This window comes from Ovis canadensis, chromosome 7 (genome assembly GCF_042477335.2).
Source record: "Ovis canadensis isolate MfBH-ARS-UI-01 breed Bighorn chromosome 7, ARS-UI_OviCan_v2, whole genome shotgun sequence".
In the NCBI taxonomy this organism is placed as follows: domain Eukaryota; kingdom Metazoa; phylum Chordata; class Mammalia; order Artiodactyla; family Bovidae; genus Ovis; species Ovis canadensis.
In genome coordinates, this window is record NC_091251.1 from 57,344,523 (window position 1) to 57,370,695 (window position 26,173).

Consider the following 26,173-nt stretch of genomic DNA (forward strand, 5'->3'; position numbering starts at 1 on the left):
ACACATGATGAGCACTCTGCTAATAGTATTCTTTTAAAGAAAAAAGGATCCTGTCTATTCAAAATCAAGAACGTTCAAGTTCTATTTTTTCTTTCAAATTATTTACCCACCTCATTACCACACTTGAGCATAGCTGTGTTAACTACTGCTGCAAACCAAGCCACCCCAAAATTTAGTGGCTTAAAATAATGACGACATTCTTTTTCATGATTCTGTGGGTTGATCTTACCTTGGCTCATCATGTGGCTGCCTTCATCTGGAGGCTCAACTGGACTGGAAGGTCCAAGACGACTTCAGTCACATGTCTGGTGCTGGCTGTCAGCTGAGGTATGTGGTAAGCTAGTCTGGTTTTCTTACATGGCAGTCTTGGAGGCAGAGTTCTCAGAGGGTAAAGATGGAAGGTTTGAAGACCTCTTGAAGCCTAAGCTCTGGAACTTATGCAATATTCCACAGGTCAAAGCGAGTCACAAGGCCAGCCCAGGTTCAAGGAAGTGGAGAAACAGACACCACCTTTGGCTGAGAAGAGAGGCAAAATCACATTGCAAAGGAGCATGCAAAATGGAATGGGAGGAATTTGTGGCTATTAAAAATTTTACTACATTTTGGGAGAACTCCAGTACTTATCAAGCCTATTCATTCTCCAACTCCATGAACATGTCCACAATCAATTTTTAAAGAAATGCTTTATTCATTTCCCCTATTCTGGATGGGCACAAACATAGGTAGGAAATTTAGAGGAAATCCAGGTGGCCAATGAATGCGTGAAAATAGGTTTAACTTCACTAACAGTAGGTAAATGCAAGTAAAAATAATCAGGTATCATTTCCTATCCATTGCTCAGTCAAAAAATAAAGTCAGTGTTGGCATACATACAACAGAATTAGGTTCAGCTACATTAAATTGTCTACATTCAAGCATCTTCTGATCTGGAAAAATAACAATTTCATATGGTTCAACTCGAAGAAAGGGATGTTCCTTACAGCTCTGTATATAATAGTAAAAGAAAAAAATCTGTTAAAAAATGGAAAGTATAATGTGATTATGTTGTTGTTGTTACTTAGTCACTAAGTTGTGTCCAACTCTGCGACCCTAATGGATTATAGCCCACCAGGCTCCTCTGTCCATGGGATTTCCCAAGCAAGAATACTAGAGTGGGTTGCCATTTCTTTCTCCAAGGGATATTCCTGAACCATGGATTAAACCTGTGTCTCTTACATCTCCTGCATTGGCAGGCAGATTCTTTACTGCTGAGCCACCAGGGAAGCCCATATAATGTGATATAGTCATACAATATCATACTTTATAGCAGTTAAACTGGATTTATATTTATCAATTGGAGCAGATCACAAAAAATGTTAAATTTAAAAAGGGAATGTAGAAAATGTTTTAGTTACATTTATACAAATAGCACAATAGTATACACATGCTGGATCATGGAAAAAGCAAGAGAGTTCCAGAAAAACATCTATTTCTGCCTTATTGACTATGCCAAAGCCTTTGACTGTGTGGATCACAACAAACTGTGGAAAATTCTGAAAGAGATGGGAATACCAGACCACCTGACCTGCCTCTTGAGAAATCTGTATGCAGGTCAGAAAGCAACAATTCGAACTGGACGTGGAACAACAGACTGGTTTCAAATAGGAAAAGGAGTACGTCAAGGCTGTATACTGTCACCCTGCTTATTTAACTTATATGCAGAGTACATCATGAGAAACGAGGGACTGGAAGAAACACAAGCTGGAATCAAGATTGCCGGGAGAAATATCAATAACCTCAGATATGCAGATGACACCACCTTTATGGCAGAAAGTGAAGAGGAACTAAAAAGCCTCTTGATGAAAATGAAAGTGGAGAGTGAAAAAGTTGGCTTAAAGCTCAACATTCAGAAAACTAAGATCATGGCATCTGGTCCCATCACTTCATGGGAAATAGATGGGGAAACAGTGTCAGACTTTATTTTGGGGGGCTTAAAAATCACTGCAGATGGTGACTGCAGCCGTGAAATTAAAAGACTCTTACTCCTTGGAAGGAAAGTTATGACCAACCTAGATAGCATATTCAAAAGCAGAGACATCACTTTGCCGACTAAGGTCTGTCTAGTCAAGGCCATGGTTTTTCCTGTGGTCATGTATGGATGTGAGAGTTGTACTGTGAAGAAGGCTGAGTGCCAAAGAATTGATGCTTTTGAACTGTAGTGTTGGAGAAGACTCTTGAGAGTCCCTTGGACTGCAAGGAGAGCCAACCAGTCCATTCTGAAGATTAGCCCTGGGATTTCTTTGGAAGGAATGATGCTAAAGCTGAAACTCCAGTACTTTGGCCACCTCATGCGAAGAGTTGCCTCACTGGAAAAGACTGATGCTGGGAGGGATTGGGGGCAGGAGGAGAAGGGGACAACAGAGGATGAGATGGCTGGATGGCATCACCAACTTGATGGATGTAAGTTTGAGTGAATTCCGAGAGTTGGTGATGGATAGGGAGGCCCTGAGTGCTGGGAACTGAACTGAACTGATACATAGTATACACATAGTATATATGTATATACTTGGCTGTGAAAGTATTAAACAAGGGAGTGGATGAATATATATCAACTGACAGCAGGTCCCTGCAGGGCAAAAGTAGTGGGGCTTTGGGTGATGGTTCTAGGGGTCTTCAGTTTTATCTATTAAGTTCTACTCATTATTATTTTTAAATGAAGAAAAGTTGACTAAATGATAGCATTTTAAATTCTGGTTATTGGGATTACATGGGTATTTGCAATGTGAAACTTTTATGCTTTCTAGTATTTTCTTTCCCCAGAAAAATAAAAGATCAGGGGAACTCCCTGGTGGTCCAGTGGTTAGGACTCTGTGCTCTCACTGCCAAGGGCCCAGGTTCAATCCCTGGTTGGGGAACTGAGATCCAAAAGTCTCATGGCACAGCCAAAGCAAAACAAAATATCAAGTAGCGATTCATGGGGTTGCAAAGAGTCGGACACGACTGAGCAACTGAACTGAACTGAAGGATAGAACTCAAGACTATTTGAACCTGAATCAATAGCAAATAACAATATAATTCTTTATGCCTATAGTTGTGAAAACGTATCTGTAAAATCCTAAAGGTTACAAGGAGAGGTTATTATTCTATAAAAGTAACTTCTTTCTTAATAAAATACAATAATAAACTCTAACCCATCTAAATGAAGATTTACATTTTTTCTATAAAAACTACAAAGACATATTTCCAGGACCTCAACTATCAAATCTGGAGCAGAATTTTGAAATTTTTTATTCTACCACAGGAAGGTAAAGCAAATTGTTTGTAGCCAATAACCACCTTGACAAGTTGTAAATTTCAGGAAAAAAAAAAAAATGCAAGCAACTTGTGTCAAATTCTCCTGAGTTCTTTTCCCGAAAGGATCAGCCACACCACAATTACCACTTTGGGAGATGCGGAAATTTATCAAAGCATTTCTAACATTTCTCTCTAGCATTTATCAGAGCATTAGGTAAGAAAATAAGTTATTATGGTCAATAGGAATTCTTAATGTGGGGTCAGTGAACCCCTGACGTTTGTACATTGATTCACTTTGAGAAAATCCCCAGCTCTTTCTCATAGCTTAACAAGAATCCTAAAAAGTGAAAAACTAGTCTAAAGCCAAGTACCCTGTTCACAGTACACATTAACCAACTTCACAGATATCTTCACACTTTGTGGCTGTGCTCCCTTGGACAGTCAGTCACATCGCACTTCTCCCCAACACTCAGACAATGTGCTTTCCTCCTCTCCCTGTGTAAATGTCACCTCCTTGGCAGGTCCAAGCATTTCGCTCTGTGGTCTGTGTTAAGGTTCAAAGCTCACATTGGTATCACATGATCAATCTGAAAACATGATTATTAAAAAAAATTTTTGTCTGTAGTGTGCAGCATATGTGATCTTAGTTCCCAGACAAGGGATTGAAGCCACACCCCCTGCATTGAAAAGTGGATTCTTAACTACTGGACTACCAAGGAAGTCCCAAAACATGATATTTTTATCAGAAATATTTTTTTAAATTGCTGTTAATTTGATTTCCCTTTTGTCACAATAATTAATGTTTAAAATTTAAAGAATAACATTAAAGGAAGGCATTTTCTATTTATCAAAGAAGTATGGGTTGAAAAATTTGACAAATATGAATAGAAGACCTAGAAGTCAGAAGCCAGAAAGAAATAAGGAGATGAAATGGATCTGTTGTAGGGAGTTGCTGTCTGTATTTTGACCTCAGAAATATCCATCTACTTACCTCTATGGATCAAAGTAGAGTGAAGAAACGGCTGAGAGTTCAGAACTATAGAACAGGCCTCTTTTATTTGACAATAAAAAAACTTCCATTGCTTTTCGAATTTCCCCAAATTCAGTGTAGTCTCCAATACTGATCATCTATGCCTGTTACAACAAAATTTCCCTGTATGTCAACACTATAATAAGCCATCCATGCAGCCAGTCTCCCAAGATGGCTACCAATGAGCCTCACCTTCTATATTTATTCAGCCTTTGTGTAGCTCTCTCCCACACTGAATCAGGGTTGGTCTGTGTGATCAGGAGAAATTGGCATAGGTAGTACTGTTACTGTATGGCCTTCAAGGCTAGATTATAGAAGACACTGTGGCTTTTACCTTCTCTCTTCAATCACCCAATCTGAGGGAAGCCATAGGACAGTCAAGCAGACCTATGGAGAAGTCCACGTAGTGAGCCACTGAGACCTCTTCCCAAAAGCTAGCAAGTGACAGAAGCTTCTTGCTGATAGCCACATGGCTGAACTATCTTGGAATTAGATCCTCTAGCCTCACTCTAGCCTTCAGGTGACTGAAAGTCCTGCTGACATCTTGTCTGAAGCCACAGGAGAGACCCTGAGCTAGAACTGCTCAGCTAAAATGCTCCCAAACTTACAAAACAGAGAATTTTTGAGATATAGTAGTTTGTTATGCAGCAATAGATAATTAATGCACATTACAATTAAAGAAGCCAGACGCAGAAGACCACATATTATAATTCCACTTATACGAAATACCCATAATAGGTAAATCCAAAGAGACAGAGACTGGATCGGTGGTTGTCAGGGCCTGGGAGTAGAGAGGAATGCACAGCAAATGTTAATGGGTTTAAGATTCCTTTTTTGGGTGAAGACATTCTGGAATTGAATGGGCACACAATCTTGTGAGTATACTAAAAACACTAAATTGTACACTTTAAAGGTTGACTTTTAAGGTATATGAATTGTGAATTATATCTGAAATACATATTTTTTTACACTGTAGATTTTGATACCTGGAAGCAGAGTGCAGCTATAACAAAAACCCAAAATGGGGGAGTAAATTTAGAACAGTGAATAGAAGTTGGAAGGATTTTGAAAAGAGTGTCAGTGAATGCCTGAGGAGCCTTGAAGAAACTGTTTAGAAGTATGATGGCCTCTGAGGAGGCTGCAGGTGTGGACTTAAAGGAGAGTAAGAAAATGTTACTGGAAATTGGAAGAAAGAGGATTACTGTTGTGAAGTAGCAGGAAGTTTAGCAACATTATTGCCTGCAAGACCACAGAAAGTAGAAAATGTGCCTAATGAACTAAGTAATCTAGCTGAGATTTCCAGACCCAGTACTGACTCTTGGCTTCTTCTTGTTGCTCATACTACAAAGCTGGAGAGAGACAAGCTAAAGGAAAGGCTACTAAACAAAAAAATGCATCAATAACTGATGGTTTAGAAATTTCCCAGACTCTCCAAATGACAAAAGATGCTAAAATTAAGAAATAGCTTCAAGGCAAAGATAAAATTTAGGGGACTTCCAGAAAACAAAACAAAAAACAGTCTAAAGATGAAATTGAGGGTATGATATATAAAATCCTTTATGACTGTGGAAAGAAGCAAGATGGTATCTTGAGAGCTATTTTAACACTAAGTCTTAATAGAAGCTTAACAGTGTTTCCTCCAATTGTCTTAGCAGAATCCCAAGTTAGAGAGGGGTCTAGTTTGAAGAGATTTGGCATATGTTTATTAGCATGAATCCCAGTGAGATTTGTAAGGGAGGAAAACTGTTAAGTTAGATGGAAAGGAGAATATAAAAGAGGCCTTTGGACCCTCAAACTTGTACAAGTAGGAAAGCAGGTTGTAGGACTTCCCTGGTGGTCCAGTAGTTAAGAATCTCTGCTTCCTCTGCAGGGGGGCATGGGTTGGATCCCTGGTCAGGAGCTAAGATTCCACATGTGACTTGGTGTGGCCAAAAATGAAAGCAGGCTGAGAAAGCCACTTGGATGCAAACACATGTTGCCTTTCATGAAAAAAGTAATTCAGAGGGCAGAGCCAAGAGTTTAGAGAACACAGCCAAGAGCCAAGAACTATTCTTAGGCCCTGAACACTAATCAAGCAGCTACCAACCTGTGTCTGGCTGGGGAGCAAATAACATCTTTAGTTCACAAATCTTAAACTGTGAGTGAATGAGCATTTGGGAAACATTTCCTCTGGGACCAGAAAAGCCTTTAGATAACTACAACATATTGTCTGCACCCTCATTAGAGACTCTGGTGCCAGATCCATCCAGTCAAGCTACTCCTGAATTCTTGAGCTTCAGAAACCATGGGATAATAAATGTGTGTTCTTTTAAGCTGCAATAGAGAACTAATATACCATTTCTCACAATCTTGTTTCTGCTGTCATTTTTTTCTTTTTAAAACATGTATATTTATTTGGTTGTGGCAGGTCTTGGTTGTGGCATGCAGGATCTTTAGTTGCAGCATGTGGGATCTATTTCCCTGACCAGGGATTGAACCTGGATCTCCTGCACTGGGAGCATGGAATCTTAGCCACTGGACCACAAGGGAAGTACCATCTGCTGTCATATTAAAAGAACAATATTTTGAGTCTGCTGTTTATGAAATTTCTTCTGTATTACACATTCAGAAAGTACATTTTTATCAGAATATTTTATTTCAAGAGTTAACACTTTTTTCAAAAAGTAAAAATATAGTTACTTCCCTGAGTATAAAGAACTCATCCTCCAATAAAAGACAATTACAAAAGTAAGCAATTAGAGGTACATAATTCTCTGCATTCAATTATACTCTATTACAAATTTATTCTTTAAAATTGCATGTATTTTGGGACTTCAATGTTTCAAAACAAAACAAAAACCAACAAACAAAAACAAAACCGTAACAGCTTGTTTTGCACCTGTGATGTTAAGGTACGTCTGATCTGTCTTTATCAAATTCCAGAGCAATCTTTAAAGCAGTGCTGTTGAGGCCAACAGACTGCATATTACAAATGATAGAAACAACTATTCCTCTTGGGGGGACCTTGTTATTTAGAGCTTCTGCATCCAGTTCTTCAGGAAGGACCAGCAGGACACTACTGGCACCCACTGCGCCTCCAGTGTGTGAGGCATAATGCCGCTGCTTCCTGCAAGAACCATATGTTTGCTTCTTTTCCACCACTCCCCATGCCATTGCATATTTACCCTCTTTATCCCAAGACATCTCTGTGTTAGGGACTGGTGTCCAAATCATAAGCATTGTTTCCGGTTTAAGATATCCAGGTAAAAGATTTTCATTTGAGTTCTTAAACAGCCCGACTTGGTAACCATACAGCATCGCATTCCCAAATTTCAGAAGATCACCCACTGTAGACAGAAATCCACCACCAGCCCATTTATAGGAGTTATCCACATAAGGTGTGTTGACAAGGCGTTTCTTTTTATTGTAAACATAAAATCTAAAATGAAATAAGAATAGTCATTAAAAGTGTGATAGTCTAGTATTGACTTCATACATGAAGATAAATAGAAAAATGCATACATGAGACGGATTGTATTTCATTGTAGTGAATATATTTTCTCAGAAAGTAACCACTAGTTTTCAGTATGATTCAAATAAAATGAAACACAAGTTACTGAGTAAAGTATAGAAAGCAGATTGTTTTTTCTATTGCAAGGCTTGCCCATGATGAGTGTATGAAATTTTTAATACTGTTAAAAGATGTACTGATTAGTACACATGATATATATTTGCCCTGTGCATATGCAGAAACACCTAATGTTTGGTAGATATTTTCAGTTCCTGGGTTCAGTGAACCATGTGCTACATGTAAATTTTATAACTAAAAACATACCATTGGGATGTTCAGGAATAAGGTTAATATTTATAAGAAGACTACATCTCCTGGTTAAAAATAACATAGAAATACTATGTATAATGATGGGATGGGGTACTTGGGTGTAGTGGAAGCAGCAGGAGTTAGCAAATCTCAGCCTGAATCCCAACTCTCACCCTTAATAGCTATGTTTATTTTATTTGATTAATAAACATGTATAAACTTCTTACTATGTTCCAGGTATTGTTCTAAGAACTATATACATACGAACTTATTCCTGTAACAATGTTAGGAGATAGGTACTATTAAAATTCCTAAGGCACAAAGAATATACATAACTTGTCCAAAGTCACATAGTTTATAAGTGGCAGAATTGGATTAAAATCTAGGCAATCTGTTGCCTCTCTGCTTCCGTCCTAATTTGTAATTAGGTTATTGATGGATTGGTTATTGATGGATCACGTACTATGTGCCAGGCACTGTTTGGATGCTGGGATAAAGTGTTAAGAAAAAAAAGAGACTAACCTGATGAGGTTTCCATTCTAATATGAGGAAACGGTACCATAAACATTAGGTACATAAAATGAAATCACAAAATAAATAAATAAAGGACATAACTTTTGAGGCTCCTGCCTTTCAAGATTCATAATAAAATGGGTTTTCAGTTTGCTGACAGTCTCATCTGTAATGACTCTCATCTTCATCTATCCTTGGCTATTCATAAGCACAGTTAGACCTGAATCTTACCATCATTTTTTTATGTTTTATCACTAGGGTCTCAAGCTCAGAAATTTCTTCCTATGACTATGACTTCCAATCCTTCTAGCTCTCCAAATGAACCTGCTCTCTGTCCTCAATGGAACCTTCATCCATGCTCATTGAGTCTTCTCAATTTTCCCAGGTCTTTTAGTTTCTAGTGGTTTCCTCTGATTTTCTCTTCTGGGCTGAACTATATCATCAGTCGTTTGAACCATTTTGGTTGTGGTCTTTAGTGAGACCACATTTTTCAGTTCCACTGTTCTGAACTTATACTATACCAATCCATCAATCCTGAATAAACCTAAGTATCCCATATCTACCAAGAAAGGCTGCAGGAATTCATATAACAAAGCTGACTGCTATAAATTCATACTCTTGCTAAGGGTCTTTGCTGTTGTTCTCAAATCCTTTCTTCTTTTCCTGGGTATTCCCTGATATGTTGTTGTTGTAGTCACTAAGTTGTGTCCAACTTTTTGCAACTCCATGGGCTACAGCCTACCAGGCACCTCTGTCCATGAAATTTCCCAGGCAAGAATACTGGAGTGGGTTGCCATTTCCTTCTCCAGGGTATCTTCCCAACCCAGGAATCGATGCCATGTCTCTTGCATTGGCAGGCAGATTCTTTATCACTGAGTCAACAGGGAAGCCCCACTCCCTCGTGTACTCTTCCTAGTTGGGATTCCCAATCTCACCCTCAGTCCCCTATCCTACTTCAGGCTTAGTCAGCAGATAACTATATTCTTTGTTTTACTGAGAAGATTGAGACCATCCAAAGTGAGCTAGAAACTCCCATTTTCATCTTAAAACGCATTTACATCATCATGCAATCTATTAAAAAATTTTCCTATTGTTTTCAAGAGTGATTCTACTACCTGCATCTTTGACCGCCTCCTATCACCTCTACAACCTTGTTTCAGCAGTTATACTTCCTAGACTGTAGTACCTCCTGCAGTTTGCCCACAGGCAGAAGCCAGAGATTGTGCCTCCTCCTTTTCCCAGCCATAAAAAGCCCTCCAATGGTTATGAATGTAATGAGAATAAAACTCAAATTTCTCACAACAGTCTCTGACACAGTCAATGGCCTTCAGTACAGGCAGGACTAACTCCCCAAGGGAAATTGTGAGAGGCATTTTTTTTAGCTGTCACAATTATTGGAGGGCTATGACTGAGACTTAGGGGGTAGGGGCCTAAGGGTCCTAAATGTCCTGTGGTATATGGGAAAGTCCCACACCATGGTGCATTCTCCTATACCTATATCCTGTGAGATCAACCATTCTACCAGATGTTCATGTAAACAAAAATAAAATCTGTTTATAACTAGTTGAGCCTAGAACCTCCTCCATTTTATATGTAAATACAAACTACTTTTGGCACATTTTTACTCTAAGATGAATTCTTGAATGCAGCCTTTGTGAAAATTGAAGACCATTCTGTATTTTGCTTACAACTTTAGCCAGAGTTAGCCACTAAGGACATGGGTTGAGGCACCAAATGCAATAAACCTCTACTGGCCTGCATTTACTTGTCACATTTAAAATAATTTTACATATTAAGTTGCAGTTGACTTTGTTACATCTTTGCATGTTGTGGTAAGTAAATGTTATCATATTGAGACATCTATTATATACCATATTTATCTATTATATAATATTCCTTTTATTTCTTTTTTTTACATTTTAGTTAAGAGTATTGAATATAGGTTATATGATTTCCTATTTTCATTTCAGATAATAAGGGAAGTGTTAAAACATATTGTTAAAGTAAGGAGCAGTGGGTCTAATGGCACTGATACTCACTGTCCAATATAATTTAGCCCTTGCTTACCTCTGGGACCTCATCACTTACGACATCTTGTCTTCCTTCATAGCTTTCCTTATTATTCATGTTTCAATTCAACTGACATGGCCTAAAACCAATATATTTTAAATAGAGCTCCCCTTAACAGCCTCTTAGTGTATATCCCACTGCTCTGTTCTATTTTCTTCATGTCAATATAGGAGATTCTCAGTTTACATTTCCACAGAATGTAAGTCTCATAAGGGCAGGAATCTTATCTACCTAGTCCACTGATATTTCCCCCATCTAGAACAGTACTGGACATCCACTGAGTACTGGGAAATATGTTGAATACATGAAAGCATCACTTGTTGGCCAAGTATGTAACGGAGACTACTTGTAAGGCATTGGAGAGAAAAGAAAAACCATACACCGTGGCTGCTCTCAAGGGCAAACAGTCTTGTTGGATAGTTCTTAAATTTTAGAGCATCATATGAATCGCCTGGAGATTTTGTTAAAATGCAGATTCCACTTCAGTAGGTCTGGAGAGGGCCCCAAATCCTACAGTTCTAACAAGCTCCCAAGTGATGCCAATATTGCTTTGAGTAACAGGTTATGGGATAACTAGAAAGATGGATGTGAGGAATCCTGAGCACTAGTGAGAGCAAGACTTGTTGAAATGGCTCCTCACTCCGCTGGGGAGCAAAGAGTTCAGTTTGATTGAAGCAGAGAGTGCTTCAAAAGGTGATGCCAGAGGAGTAGACATGGGACAGGGTACACGTCATAAAGGCTTTCCTTGCCATGATAGGAATTTTGACACCTTCACCTTAGTTCACAAAGTGCTCTAGTTTTTTAGATGCTAAGGGAAAACACACACACACACACACACACACACTCATTTTTTTTTTTTTCTTATCCCCATTACAGCTTCCAGTTTCCAGTCTTTTCACTCTCAGTTCAGTTCAGTCACTCAGTCGTGCTGGACTCTTTGCGACCCCATGAATTGCAGCACGCCAGGCCTCCCTGTCCATCACCAACTCTTGGAGCCTACCCAAATTCATGTCCATCGAGTCGGTGATGCCATCCAGCCATCTCATCCTCTGTCGTCTCCTTCTCCTCCTGCCCCCAATCCCTCCCAGCATCAGGGTCTTTTCCAATGAGTCAATCTTCACATAAGGTGGCCAAAGTACTGTAGTTTCAGCTTCAACATCAGTCCTTCCAATGAACACCCAGGACTGATCTCCATTAGGATGGACTGCTTGGATCTCCTTACAGTCCAAGGGACTCTCAAGAGTCTTCTCCAACACCACAGTTCAAAAGCATCAATTCTTCAGCGCTCAGCCTTCTTCACAGTCCAACTGTCACATCCATTCATGACCACTGGAAAAACCATAGCCTTGACTAGACGGACCTTTGTTGGCAAAGTAATGTCTCTGCTTTTTAATATGCTGTCTAGCTTGGTCATAACTTTCCTTCCAAGGAGTAAGCGTCTTTTACTTTCATGGCTGCAATCACCATCTGCAGTGATTTTAGAGCCCCAAAAAATAAAGTCTGAGACTGTTTCCCCATCTATTTCCCATGAAGTGATGGGACCAGATGCCATAGTTTTCTGAATGCTGAGCTTTAAGCCAACTTTCTCACTCTCCTCCTTCACTTTCATCAAGAGGCTTTTTAGTTCTCCTTCACTTTCTGCCATAAGGGTGGTGTCATCTGCATATCTGAAGTTATTGATATTTCTCTCGGCAATCTTGATTCCAGCTTGTGCTTCCTCCAGCCCAGCGTTTCTCATGATGTACTCTGAATCTAAGTTAAATAAGCAGGGCCTTGAAGTACTCCTTTTCCTGTTTGGGACCAGTCCATTGTTCCATGTCCAGTTCTAACTGTTGCTTCCTGACCTGCATACAGATTTCTCAAGAGGCAGGTCAGGTGGTCTGGTATTCCCATCTCTTTCAGAATTTTCCACAGTTTATTGTGATCCACACAGTTAGAGGCTTTGGCATAGTCAATAAAGCAGAAATTGATGTTTTTCTGGAACTCTCTTGCTTTTTCGATGATCCAACAGATGTTGGCAATTTGATCTCTGGTTCCTCTGCTTTTTCTAAAACCAGCTTGAACATCTGGAAGTTCATGGTTCACGTATTGCTGCAACCTGGCTTGGAGAATTTTGAGCATTACTTTGCAAGTGTGTGACATGAGTGCAATTGTGCAGTAGTTTGAGCATTCTTTAGCATTGCCTTTATTTGGGATTGGAATGAAAACTGACCTTTTCCAGTCCTGTGGCCATTGCTGAGTTTTCCAAATTTGCTGGCATATTGAGTGCAGCACCTTCACAGCATCATCTTTCAGGATTTGAAATAGCTCAACTGGAATTCCATCACCTCCACTAGCTTTGCTGGTAGTGATGCTATCTAAGGCCCCCTTGACTTCACATTCCAGGATGTCTGGAACTCTCATATTTTGCCAAACTACATGAAACAGTCCACACCTGCTGTTTTCATGCACTCACCCTCTCCATTCATTTAGTTCCTTAGAATATAGCTTCTGTTCCCTCATCTCTACTAAACAGCTCTCTTGCGTGTTATCAAGGATCCTCTAATTCCCCTCATTCTAGCTTCCCCTGTAGCTCTGTGACCCACCACATCACTGACACTCCCCACAGGCCACTTTGCTCTGCGCTCTCTCTTCTAGCTCTCAGTCCCATGACTCCCCAGATCCCTCCCATCACCAGGGGTCCCAGGGTCCCAGGTCTTCTTTTCTATAGGAATTAACTACAAAACTACAGCTGTACCACAATCCCTGTTCCAAATTTATCACTGGTTTTTCTATTAGCATTAATGAGTCTCAAACTTGTTTCTCAATGTTGTTTATCAGAATGAGTAGTGGGCCTCATCCCTCCCTTCGAAATTCATAACTCGGAAGGATAGTGGGCACATAATTTGAAAAATGACTCCTCTATCTTCTGTCATGATTCTTACATGTCTCCCAAAAGTCCAAGTCATAATATTGGGTGAAGCAGGAGTGACCACAGGTATATACTCTGAAGATTAAAAAAGTCTACAGAGGATCTAAATATGCTCCCCCATAAGCCAATGATCTGATACACTGTCTTCTCATTTTGCAAGATGGACGTGTCCAGAAGTGATCTCTTCTGAACCTTCTCATATTTCTCCTTTCCATTAAGACCTTTCTTGTCTCTCTTGCCCTCAACTCTCTCACATTCAGTAATGACAAATCTCATCATTCAACCCTAGCTTTCTGTCTAATCTTTCTCCCTTCCTTTCATTCCTATAGCCACTCTTGTATTTAAGGTCCTCGTTACTTTTTGCCTGAACACTGATTACACTTGTATTTCCAGGCAATCAAATTTCAAAAAAACTCACATGATAGAATAATAAAAATAGGTTTCTCAATGAAAAATATATTTGTTAGAGTGATCTTGAAGTTTGTAAACTGGGAGAGACCTACAAACCTATTTTGGTTAATAATCAGCTTTGCATTATACAACTTTTAATGAAGTGTTTCAAAGCACTTACATCAAGGCTGGAAATTAGGATGACTCCTCTTTCAAAATAAATTCTAAGCTTTATTCTTTTGATTCCTTTTTACAGAGGACAAATTAATGACTTCTCATGAAAATAATCTTGATCAACTGAATAACTTTACTATTTCAAATTCTTAAGGGATTTCTGCACTAAAAGAATGGAATTATGGACACAAGTTCTTAAATTACTGGAATATCTTTTTAACTGAATAATTGATGGAATGATGCCAGATGACAAACAGTCATCCTGAAGAATCTCTATAGTTTCTGCACCACATTATAGTACTATAGAAATCTACATCTAGAAGCTTATAAATGCAAAATAATTTTAAATTCCTTTCTAAATGCCTTTACAAATAATTATGTATCACTTTGTATTTTATTGCTTTAAGAAGTTAAAAAACCTAGAGAATTTAACATGCATATTATACAAACCAATCTCACTCTAACATTTAGCATTCCTATTACCAGATAGGCTAAAGGCATAAAAGAAAGCTTCACAAGGAACAACGCTTAATTTTAGAAGATACTTGAAAAAATAAAAATAATTAATAATAAAGACAATAAGAGAAGGAAAAGACCATACTTATACTGTAAAAATACAGCAAACACTTCAGAAAACATTTTATTTGATTTTGGTCTTATCCAATTAGGAAAGAGATCTTTGTTGCAAGTATTATGCCAAACACAGAGAAAATAAGAATGGTGTCTAATAATAAGCTAATGCATTGACTAAGGATTCACCTATCAACAGTGTCCTTCAGTGGCAAGAACATTCACTCCATTCCCCTGTGGGTTTTTGCTTAAAGGGTTATTTAGTTTACTTGCTTATACAGAGTATACCTGAAATACAGAATAAATATATCTATTTGCATATACAGAATCAATGTTCCTATTCTTCAAGAAACCCCAGTTTTATTCAGGACAACAATGCACCCAGCTAAAACGGATTTCTCTGCATTCCTTACAGCTGAATGCGGCCTGACACTAAAATTCTGGCCAAAGAAATGTAGGTAGTATTGCGGAGTGGGATTCTGGGAAAATACCTCAAACAGGTGACTCTGAGACACTAGTTTAAAGACACACACACATTCACACAGAGAAGTGATAAAGATGATAAATATTTACTTCTGGGGCACAGTAACTCTAAAAAGCCTAGGTCAAGATAATATAAACATATTTATGATTATACCAAGGGGTCAGTAGACTAGATAACAAAGCTGCAAACTTTTGCTCAAAATTTTATTTCTTGTAAAATTGTACCATAAAACAAACAGAAACATAAGCAATTACTAAGTTTTACTTTAAGGTTTTTTTTTTTTTAAACATACATCTTTGAGAAGATTTCTTTTATTTCATGTACTTCTACTCGAAGCTGGTGCCTCTAAGCCCTTTTGAAATAACTATTACAAAAATAAAAAAGAATCAGAGTTGAGCTTTTAGAGGCCCAAATAAAAATTCTATCAAGTAAACTAAAAACAAAGAAAATGGACAGACATTTTCCTCTATAACAACATTTCCTTCTTCTTTTAGTGTCCTACTTTATTTCTGCAGCCCATTTAATCTACCTAAAAAGAATCACTCACTACTTCAGCACCACTGGGCACAAGCAAAATGTAAAGAAAAACCCAGAGCTGATGGAAACCTTTAACGGTAGAAACAGAAACCCACTGCCTTTTCTCAAAGAATGGGCGATAAGATGAAATTAACTCACTGTCACATGCCATGTTTTGGTATTTGTGCATTATTTACTAAGAAAACAACAAACAACAGCTGACTTGCAGTCTGCACATTCGTGAGACTTAATTTTCAGTTGAGAAAAGAGGCTCAGTGATTCTTCCTTATATAATAGAGTAGGTATTTGTTATCAAATGCCTAGATTTAACTCAAAATAAGGTTATGCATCTATGCCAACACTACTAGAGAATCTTTTCTAGATTCAACTGACAACTTCAGGTGTTATTTTTTATGTTTCCAGTAGAATATAATGTGGACCTAGACATAATAAGCATTGTCTGAAAACTAAGGTCATTTCCATCATTAAAGTGTCTACAAACAACAAATGCTGGAGAGGGTATGGAGAAAGGGAACCCTCCTACACTGTTGGTGGGAATATAAGTTAGTGTAGCCGCTATGGAGAAGAGTAAGGAGGTTCCTCAAAAAATTAAAAATAGAATTGCCATATGATCCAGTAATCCCACTCTTTGGCATATACTCGGACAAAACCGTAATTCAAGAAGATACATGCACCCCTATGTTCATAGAAGCACTATTTGAAATAGCCAAGACATGGAAACAATCTAAATGTCCATCGATGAATAAATAAAGATGTGGTGTGTATACACACACACACACACACGATGTATACTCAGCCATAAAAAAAGAAATAAATGTCATTTGTAGCAACATGAATGTAACTAGAGATTATCATACTAAGTCAGTCAGGAAGAGAAAGACAAATACCACGATATCACTTATATATGGAATCTAAAATACTGCGTACATGAACCTATCTACAAATCAGAAACAGACTCACAGACATAGAGAACAGGCTGTGGTTGCCAAAGGGGAGGTGAGGAGGCAGAGGGATGAACTGGGAGCCTGGGGTTAGTTGATGCAAACTGTTACATTTAGAACGGATAAACAACAAGGTCCTACTAATACAGCACAGAGAAATATATCCAATTTCCTGGGATACAACATAATATAAAAGAATATTAAATAAAGAATGTGTATATGTGTATAACTGAGCCTCTTTGCTATACAGCAGAAATTAGCACAACATTGTAAATCAACTTCAATTAAAAAAAAAACAGAACAAAACAACCAAAAAAACCTACAGGTCATTTAAAAATTATAATTCATTGCTTGCTGCTAACCTAATTTCTTTTAGGTTCAAAAAATCTCTTTCACGCCGATTTGCAATGCATATTTGATCCTTTTAAATAAGCTGATAATTTTAAAATGGTAATTTAACTAAATACAACAGTAAACTGAGCAAAGCTAGTATGGGGAGATAAACCTAAAAACATCTACCATTTCATCTAGTCAAGTATCATTAAGTCATTTGTAAAGTGTGTTCTCTAATGGACACTTAAAAGGTAAAAGTAACAGTTGATAGTTAAATGCGTTGTTACCTTTCTAACCAACCAAATAATAAGAGTAAAATGAAAAACACCATAACTGTAAAACTCGAATTAGTCCTTAGTCACAAGATTTTCTTTCACTGCCTTTTTTATACATTACTAGTAAAAATTATGACAAAATTTTAGCTTATTTCAATAAAATGATTTTCAAAGTTTTACAGGGGAGAAAACTGGTATATACCACTTCAAATTATTATCACCACTAAAGGAATACAATGACTCATGTGACTTCTGAGAGACCTGACGACTAAATGTAACGTGCGATCCTAGATTAGATCCTGCACCAGAAAGAAAAATGTTTTTCCTTGTGTTATAAAGGACATTATTGGGGCAACTAATAAAATCTGAATAATGTCTGTAGATTTGATATAAGTATTATGTTGATGTTAATTTCCTGAATGCCGTTAGTTTTTAGAAAATACATATTTAAGTATTTATGGGTACCACTTAAGTATAAGGGGTAGCATATTGCCAACTGATTTCCAAATGGCTGAGAAAAAATAACAGAGACAGATAAAGCAAATGTTAAAGTAAGTAATGTGGGGAATCTGGTTGAAGAGTATATGAAAATTCTTTGTACCAGTTTGTGTAACTTTTCTATACGTGTAGGATAATTTCAAAATTTTAAAAATAATTAAAAATAATAAAAGGTAAATAAAACACTAACTAAAATATAAGAGATGATGGAAGATCAAATTATAGATACCCATGATGGGTACAATTTTAGTTTAATTATTCATGTGCTTAAATTATTATTGCTAACTTTTATCTAAGGACCTTGGACTACTTCATATATATATATAAATATATATATGAAAAATAAAATACATTTTATTTTACTTACATTATAGGTGGAAAAAGAGACATGAAGAAAAGCTCCCAAAATGTGGCAAGTTGATTATGGAATGGAGACAAGCAAAGCGTGACTTTAAATTGATAACATAGTGTGAAGATGCAATATAGCTAGACATACCAGAAGGTAATCATTTACCTTGCTCTATTGTAAATCACTGGCTCATTTTCCTCCTGCACAGTTGTCAGCATATCCAAGTCATGGAATATTTTCTGCATATAGTCCAAATATTTATATCCTGAAGCTCTTTCTACTATGGCTGCCAGTAGGGTATAGCCAAAAGTTGAATACAAAAACTGACTACCTTGAGACATCATTGCAAAGGGGGGAAAAAAAAGAATGCTTCATTATTATTCAAAAACATGCAAAATATTTTTCTACTGAAAACTGGCATATTTTAAAAACTAGAATATTTTACTTAACCATTTAGGTGAAGATCATGGATGATATATTAACGAACTTAGTAAGCTTTGCAATGGCCCTGCTTATTTCATGTCTCAAACACAAGAATGTTAATAAAATGATCGATATATTTATTAGTTTTTTTGTTTGTTTTTTGTTTTCTTCACCATGCCCTGACCAGGGATTGAACCCCTTGCCCCTTGCAATGGAAGGGTAGATTCCTAACCACTGGACCTCTAGGGAATTTCCACAAACCACTTTTAAAATGAAAATGGAATACAAGGACATAAACCTGCAATAAATTTAAAGTGGTTTTGGCAGGCATCATACCAAAAAATACACAAAAAAATTATTTTTATAGAGCAGCTTTTTGGGAAATAAAATTAAGCTGGTGTATGCTAATTTCTTTAAGAAATGAACACATACAACAAATTGAACAATTTAATTAAATACTAACAAAATACAAAAAATCAGCAGTGCTTCATCATGCAAACTTCGGTCCAAATTTTATTTGGAGGGCTATTCCAACCCCTTATTTTTTCCATGAATATCCTGATACTGAGAACTCATTAAATGTCTAGGTAGCCTCCAGTGAAGTTAAAGCAAACAGCTAACTTCCTGAATACTAGGCTTTGTTAAGAACTATAGACAACAAAGGCAAGCATCTAACAAAACCATACCATCATCAACCACATTGAATGCACTCAGGATGGTATCATTTTGGAGTTTCTGAAAATTAATCATTCAATAATGATGATTTTGTAAAAAGAAGAAATTAACACTCACCAGGTTTGAAGAACAAAGGGTCATTTTTAAATAATCTTAGAGATTCAATTGAATTTTCAAATTTTTCTTTCAAATATAATTCACCTTGTTCAAAATCATTCTTTTTCTTGCAAGGCTTTGAATTTCGGCCTTTGGTTTCATTATCTTGCTCTATCTTAGCTTTAGCAAAGTCATTCTTTTCATTACTTTTGCCTCCTTTTTCTTTTAACTCTTTTTCTTGGTCAGATTCCATCATCCCTTTCATCATCTTTAAGGCTTTATAAGCTTTCTCTTCTTTCACCTTTTTCATGTCCTTTTCATAATGACGAATTCCACTTAAATGGGAAATCAATAATCTTGTTGTGACAGACACCTAAAAGTAAAAATAAAAATTCAACTATGGTATTAAACTGCATAATAAAAAGTCAGTAGCCTTGGAATAATGTTTCAGCAATATTTTCCATTTTAAGCTGCTGCTATCATGTACACATCTTTAGCCTCAAATTTTAGAAAAATATCCACTCAGTTATTATCAGGATAAAATAAAACTTTAATCCATTAATTAAATTTAAAAACAAATAAAATAATCTTATGAAACCTTTTAAAAACCACTTAGACATCATTAGAAAAACGAATTATGAACTTCATTACCTTTTCACCTTCATATTCTTTTTCTGGGAATTCAGGAACATAATGTTGTACTGGAATATCAAGATCCAGTTTCCCTGCTTCCCACAGTTTGGCAATAGCAACCATGGTGAGGCTTTTGCTGATACTGGCAATTCTCATAACTGTCTCTGGCTTGCATGGTACACGGTTCTCAACATCAGCATAACCTAAACCTTTGGGAGAAAAAAGCAAAAAGTCATAATAGGTCTCATGGTCAAAGGAGTCTTCAAAAACTGAAATAATACTATCTTAAAACAATCTATGTGCTTATCAAAAGAAAAAGCTATTCTACTTGCATAATTAATCAAAACTGAACACATAAGGGATGAGTCTTAGCAATACTGACAACAGTAGGCCTAACAATTTAACCTTATAACAAGACTGAAACTGTACCCTGTGCAAAACAGTAATGTTATGATTCAGTTACTGATGCTTAGCTTATCTAAAAAATTTGGTTATTCCATATTTTAAATAAATTACATTCTTTAAGGAAAACATCATTGTTCTTCAGATTATATTTATTCTTGATTTTTTAGGGAGTTTATACAAAATCCCTTAAAATGACTAATAAAACAAATGTGAAAAGATGCCCCAGAAAACCAATCAAGCTAATCATCAATTAAATTCAGCTGCAGGTCAGAAGAAGACTAATGTACTCATGGGGTGCAAAGAGTCAGACACGACTGACAACAACAACGAGTTTAAATAAAGCTCCTTCTAATCTCTGAGCCATCAGGGAAGCCCAGAAAATATTTTAAGTTTGGTTTCATCTTCTGTAGGATAAAAGTGTGGCAATCTAAGATATATAAAGAACTTAGATCTGAAAAGAATGAAAAGGTATAATTATTTTCACCTGTAAATGTAGATTATGCAGAAAAATACTTGCATAAAAACAGAGCCCTCACCTACAGAGCTGACATTTATATAATTTTTATTATAATATCTTTCATAAATGTTGATTGGGCTATGCTTAAACTTGGATAAAGAATCATTTTTTCTTTAAATTCAAAACCTTACTGCTCCTATCAACTTCTAAAAGTACTCCTTCCTTTAAATGATGTCTGAGACAACATTTCCTAAAAGCTGGGTTTCTAAAAACCTTCTGTGATGAGTTGGACCAGTTTGTGCACAATGGAAAAGTAAACCAAATTACAAAATTCTTTGATAAAAGTATCACAGAATGACTAGAAATCTATCTTCCCAAGTTGCTAGCTTTTTCTGAAAATATAGCTGACATCCCCGTATAGTCAAAAACAAAGAAAGTAGATTGTAAACTCGTTGACAAAAAGGAATCATGTATATCCCCAGTTCTTAGTACTGTGCATTTTACACAACAGAGGACTCATAAATCGACTGAATTAAAAAGGAAAACCACTACATTCTGATGTTTTATTTAATCATAAGGGTTATCTACAAACGTGCAGTTAACAGACTGTTTTATACACAACTTTGAAAGCAATAAATTCAGTCTTTTAAGAAAGTGGGGGTAGAAACAACCCATCTTTAAGACTCCATTTTATTCATCAGTCATATTTTAAGCCTTGCTATTCTATTCCAACACAGAATAAAGTCCAATTCTTTATTCTGTTAGACACTTTTCTCTGAAGTATGTATTCCACTTCATGGAAGATTTTATTCACCGACTGGCAGAAAATAAGCCAATAAATAAAGCTATTCTGAGCCTACCTTCTGACCAGACTTCTTTTCCATCTACAGAGACTCCAACTACGATGCCAGGTGCGCCCACCTCATCCTAAGAGCCAAGGGGAGAGCATAGTTCAAGAGCACAGCTCAAAGACAGTCCGAAATCCGCCTGCGCCTTCCTCGAGGGCTTCCCTCGGCCCCGCCCCACCACGCCCCCTCTGCCCGGGCCCCGCCCACCTCCGCTCCGGCCGGCCGGGCGCTAACGGTGAGGGGTGTGCCTGCTGGGCACCCTGAGGGGGAAGGGGCGGTCCCCGAGGCGGACCTTGACCTCCGCCCCGACTGGGGCAACCTCCCAACAGCTTCTGACCATGGCCGGGAGAACGGGAAACGGGAAGTCTTTTTCGCCACCAGCCGGCATCCCGCCGCCCGGGATGGGGTCCTCTCGCCCCGAAGGATAACCACCAAGGGGCCTCATTACTCCGGGGTGACGCCGGGGGTGGGGCGCCGGGTTCCCGGCTGCCTACACCCCCGGTCGCTCCACCTTGATCCTGTGCAGGAGGTCGCGGCTGCTGTCGATGGCTCTGGCGAAGTGCCTGGCGTGCGGCGGCGCCAGGGTCTGCGGAGACCACGGGGCGAGGGGCTGTTCCTGCGCCTGCAGCAGCTCGGCCTGAGGCGGGGCCTCGGGGTCGGGGGCCGCGGCAGGTGGCGCGGGGGATGCGCCCCTCAGCCCGCCGGCCAGCTTAACCCCAAGTGCCAGCCCCAGCCCCAGCCCGAGGCCCCCGACCCACCCGGGGCCGAGTGGCGGCAGCCCAGCGCGCTGATGAACCGCACGCCGCCCACAGCCCCAGGCGCAGCCCCCGGTGGTCGCGGCCCTGGCCGTCAAGGCTGACAGGAGCCGGTACATGGTGTCTCTGGCGAGCAGGCAGCTTCAGAGCTCCCACAGGCCGGGCTGGTGGCTGAGGCTCTAGGAAGGGATGGGAGGGCGGGGAAGGGAGGGGGGCGGTGACTGCGCTTGGGCCCTAGCAGTCAAGGCACGATGGGCGGAGCGCCGATAGCATCGAGTCCTTCCTCTTTTCCTTTTTTAACTTTGTCCTGTCTCTTTCTTGATATTTCTTCATCTTTCTCCCTCCCCTCGTTTCCCCCCTTCTGCCTCCTCTTAGATCCGGTGTCGCCTCCTCAGAGAAGCGTTCGTAGGCCCCGTCCCTAGGAGCTCTCTCCACACCTGGAGCCCCAATGTGCACATCTTCAGTTCAGTTCAGTTCAGTTCAGTCGCTCAGTAGTGTCCCACTCTTTGCGACCCCATGAATTGCAGCACACCAGGCCTCCCTGTCCATCACCAACTCCCGGAGTTCACCCAAACTCATGTCCATCGAGTCAGTGATGCCATCCAGCCATCTCATCCTCTGTCGTCCCCTTCTCCTCCTGCCCCCAATCCCTCCCAGCATCAGTCTTTTCCAATGAATCAACTCTTCGCATGAGGTGGCCAAAGTATTGGAGTTTCAGCTTCAGCATCAGTTCTTCCAAAGAACACCCAGGACTGATCTCCTTCAGAATGGACTGGTTGGATCTCCTTGCAGTCCAAGGGACTCTCAAGAGTCTTCTCTAACACCACAGTTCAAAAGCATCAATTCTTCAGCGCTCAGCCTTCTTCATAGTCCAACTCTCACATCCATACATGACCACTGGAAAAACCATAGCCTTGACTAGATGGACCTTTGTTGGCAAAGTAATGTCTCTGCTTTTGAATATGCTATCTAGGTTGGTCATAACTTTCAGTAACACTTAAGGCTTTGTTTCACTCAACTAATCTGATTTCTTACCAGGCTGACTTACTTTAGATCTTCAGCTCCTGCAACAGCGCTTGGCACACAGCAGCAGCTCAGTAGGCAGCTCCTTTCCCCAGGACCCTTTTCCTCTCTTGTCATGTCTATTCTTTATGTCTCATTTCAGCTTCTTCCATTTCTCTGAGGCTCTTTAAAATCTCTTACTTCTGAAAGTCTAGCTTCACACCACATCAAACATATAACAATATTGTTGTATCTAGGCCTCATATTAAAAAAAATGCTGTTAAAAATTCTGTGAATAAAATTTGCACTTAAAACTTCTAATCCAAAAGTATCATGTAATTTGTAGTTAGGTATGATCTCTGACAGCTGTAGATGATCAGAGGTTCTTGTGAAATAAGAAACCTAACCTCAGGTTACCATAAAATGTAAAAGGAGTATAATCCTAACTGAACAGTTAATGAGATGTTAATTTTGAAGATAAGCATTCATTACTTCGGGATATATAATTATCTTTTATATATTACATATGGTATATTTAAAATATCATAGTATTTTTTAAAATAAAAATATTTAATATGTATTAAATCAAATTATTTAAATAATAAATATATTTATATATTTCCCAAGGATTTCTGAAAGCTTGTAAACCTTAGCACTGGGGCAGCATACACAATGTATAAAATGAGCCTGTCTTTCCTTATACGTGGAATTTGTAGAGAGAATTCACAGACTTGACAAGCTATTGTCAAGAGAAAAAGTTGTGAACATCTTAAAAAAATGAAAGTGTTAGTTGCTCAGTCATGTCCGACTCTGCGACCCCATGAACTGCAGCCCTCTAGGCTCCTCTGTCCATGGAATTCTCCAGGTAAGAATACTGGAGTGGGTTGCCATTTCCTTCTCCTTGGAGCTTCCTGACCCAGGGATCAAACCTGGGTCTCCTGCATTGCAGGGAGATTCTTCACCATCTGAGCCATCAGGGAACCCCAAACATCTAGAGCTATTATTTAATTTTAAGGAAAAGGCAATAATGGTAACCGTATCTAGTAAGAAGATCCTTGAGCTAAATAATTATACAGTGATGGGCTGTTTATAAAGCCTACAACCCTGAAGAGACCAGGTTATCCTAGTACCCAAAAGTTTTTGCAGTGAAACTCACTGAGGACCCTGGAGTACCACCTGCTGTTAGAGTGGACAGGGTGTACTCTGGCACCATGGTATTGGAGGTTCCTGTTAGAGGGGACCCCACTACTCCAAGCACATCTCAGTGAGAGAAAAGTATAAAGAATGTAAAAGACAGCCAATAGTGGTTACAATAAATTCTCATTTTATCATTCTTTTAAAAACTATACTATATATATGTCACCTCTCCTTGAATCAGAAGCAGAGAGCCATATAGAGAGCAAAAGCCAAGATCCTCACAGACTTCTACTGTTTTAGAAGTAGGGAGAGGACACTCAAAGTATGGCTTCTGTGAATGTAATGAATAGATGTTCTCCATGAAAATCAAGGGCATGGGGTCGCTAAGAGTTGGACACGACTGAGCGACTTCATTTTCACTTTTCACTTTCATGCATTGGAGAAGGAAATGGCAACCCACTCTAGTATTCTTGCCTAGAGAATCCCAGGGACAGGGGAGCCTGTTGGGCTGCCGTCTACGGGGTCGCACAGAGTCGGACATGACTAACTTAGCAGCAGCAGCAGCAGCAGGAGGCAACTTAATCAAGCAGCTGGCAGACATGGTGGCAGGATTTTTACTATCACTGTGAGGCAGGAGCCTAGAGCTGCAATATTTCAGCTGTCTCTGGACTGGGAGCCCCAGAAACCAAATAGAAGAAAAGTAAACCAAGAGATGGAAAAGGAGTGGGATGACAGGAAAAGGAGAGAATGGCAAAAGAAGAAGGAAATTTTTCCACTAAAAGTAAACCTGCAAACCAAATTTCTGAAACACATAAGGAAAATATTTTTAAGAAAGACTGGCACCAAAATCAGTGATCAAGGAGTGAAATCAGCTCAGGCAAATGAAAGCATTAAAATAATCTACAGGAAAAGAGAAAAAAGGGAAGACCTCTGTGGTGGCCCAGTGGATAAGAATCTGCCTTCCAATGCAGGAGACACAGGTTTGATCCCTAGTCAGGGAACTAAGGAGAAGGCAATGGCACCCCACTCCAGTACTCTTGCCTGGAAAATCCCATGGACGGAGGAGCCTGGTAGGCTGCAGTCCATGGGGTTGTGAAGAGTCAGACATGACTGAACGACTTCACTTTCCCTTTTCACCTTCATGCACTGGAGAAGGAAATGGCAACCCACTCAAGTGTTCTTGCCTGGAGAATCCCAGGGACAGGAGCCTGGTGGGCTGCCGTCTATGGGGTTGCACAGAGTCGGACACGACTGACATGACTTAGCAGCAGCAGCAGGGAACTAAGATCCCACATGCTGTGGGGCAACTAAACCCACTGACTGCAACTACTGAGCCCACATGCCACAACTAGAGAGAAGCCTGAGTGCTACAAGGAAAGATCCTGCATCCTGCAATGAGACCTGACACAGCCAAGTAAAAATACTTAAAAGAAAGAAAAGAAGCCATTCACTGGTTAAACATGGATTAATAGAAAACAAAAGTTTTTTTCAAAGAATTCTCAGAGAAATGAATTATAATATTCACAAACAAACAAGGAATTATGAAATAAGAAGTGAAACAAGAACATAAGATGAAAAAGAACTTATCAGAAATC

General features: G+C 38.9%; 1 protein-coding gene and 1 non-coding gene across 4 annotated transcripts; one reads left to right on the forward strand and one right to left on the reverse strand.

The window, feature by feature from the left end:
- The first annotated feature begins 2,821 nt into the window (after window positions 1-2,821).
- TRNAE-CUC (transfer RNA glutamic acid (anticodon CUC)) lies at window positions 2,822-2,894 on the forward strand. Its single transcript has one exon. It is a non-coding gene; the product is annotated as a tRNA-Glu (tRNA).
- A 4,021-nt stretch (window positions 2,895-6,915) lies between these two features.
- Window positions 6,916-22,645, reverse strand: LACTB (lactamase beta). Of its 3 annotated transcripts, none has more exons than XR_011258219.1 (6): window positions 22,196-22,642; window positions 21,697-21,763; window positions 19,993-20,183; window positions 19,363-19,714; window positions 18,313-18,474; window positions 6,916-7,721 (listed from the first exon to the last, which is right to left on the reverse strand). XR_011258219.1 is itself a non-coding variant. In XM_069596256.1 (6 exons), exons 1-6 carry the CDS (start codon window positions 22,556-22,558, stop codon window positions 7,190-7,192), a joined length of 1,671 nt encoding a protein of 556 aa, XP_069452357.1. In that variant the 5' UTR covers window positions 22,559-22,645; the 3' UTR covers window positions 6,916-7,189. The 3 variants fall into 3 exon arrangements, 2 of the variants coding, with proteins under 2 accessions (XP_069452357.1, XP_069452358.1); XM_069596256.1 differs by having other exon boundaries at window positions 18,313-18,478; window positions 22,196-22,645; XM_069596257.1 differs by having other exon boundaries at window positions 18,313-18,478; window positions 21,977-22,635.
- Window positions 22,646-26,173: the final 3,528 nt, after the last annotated feature.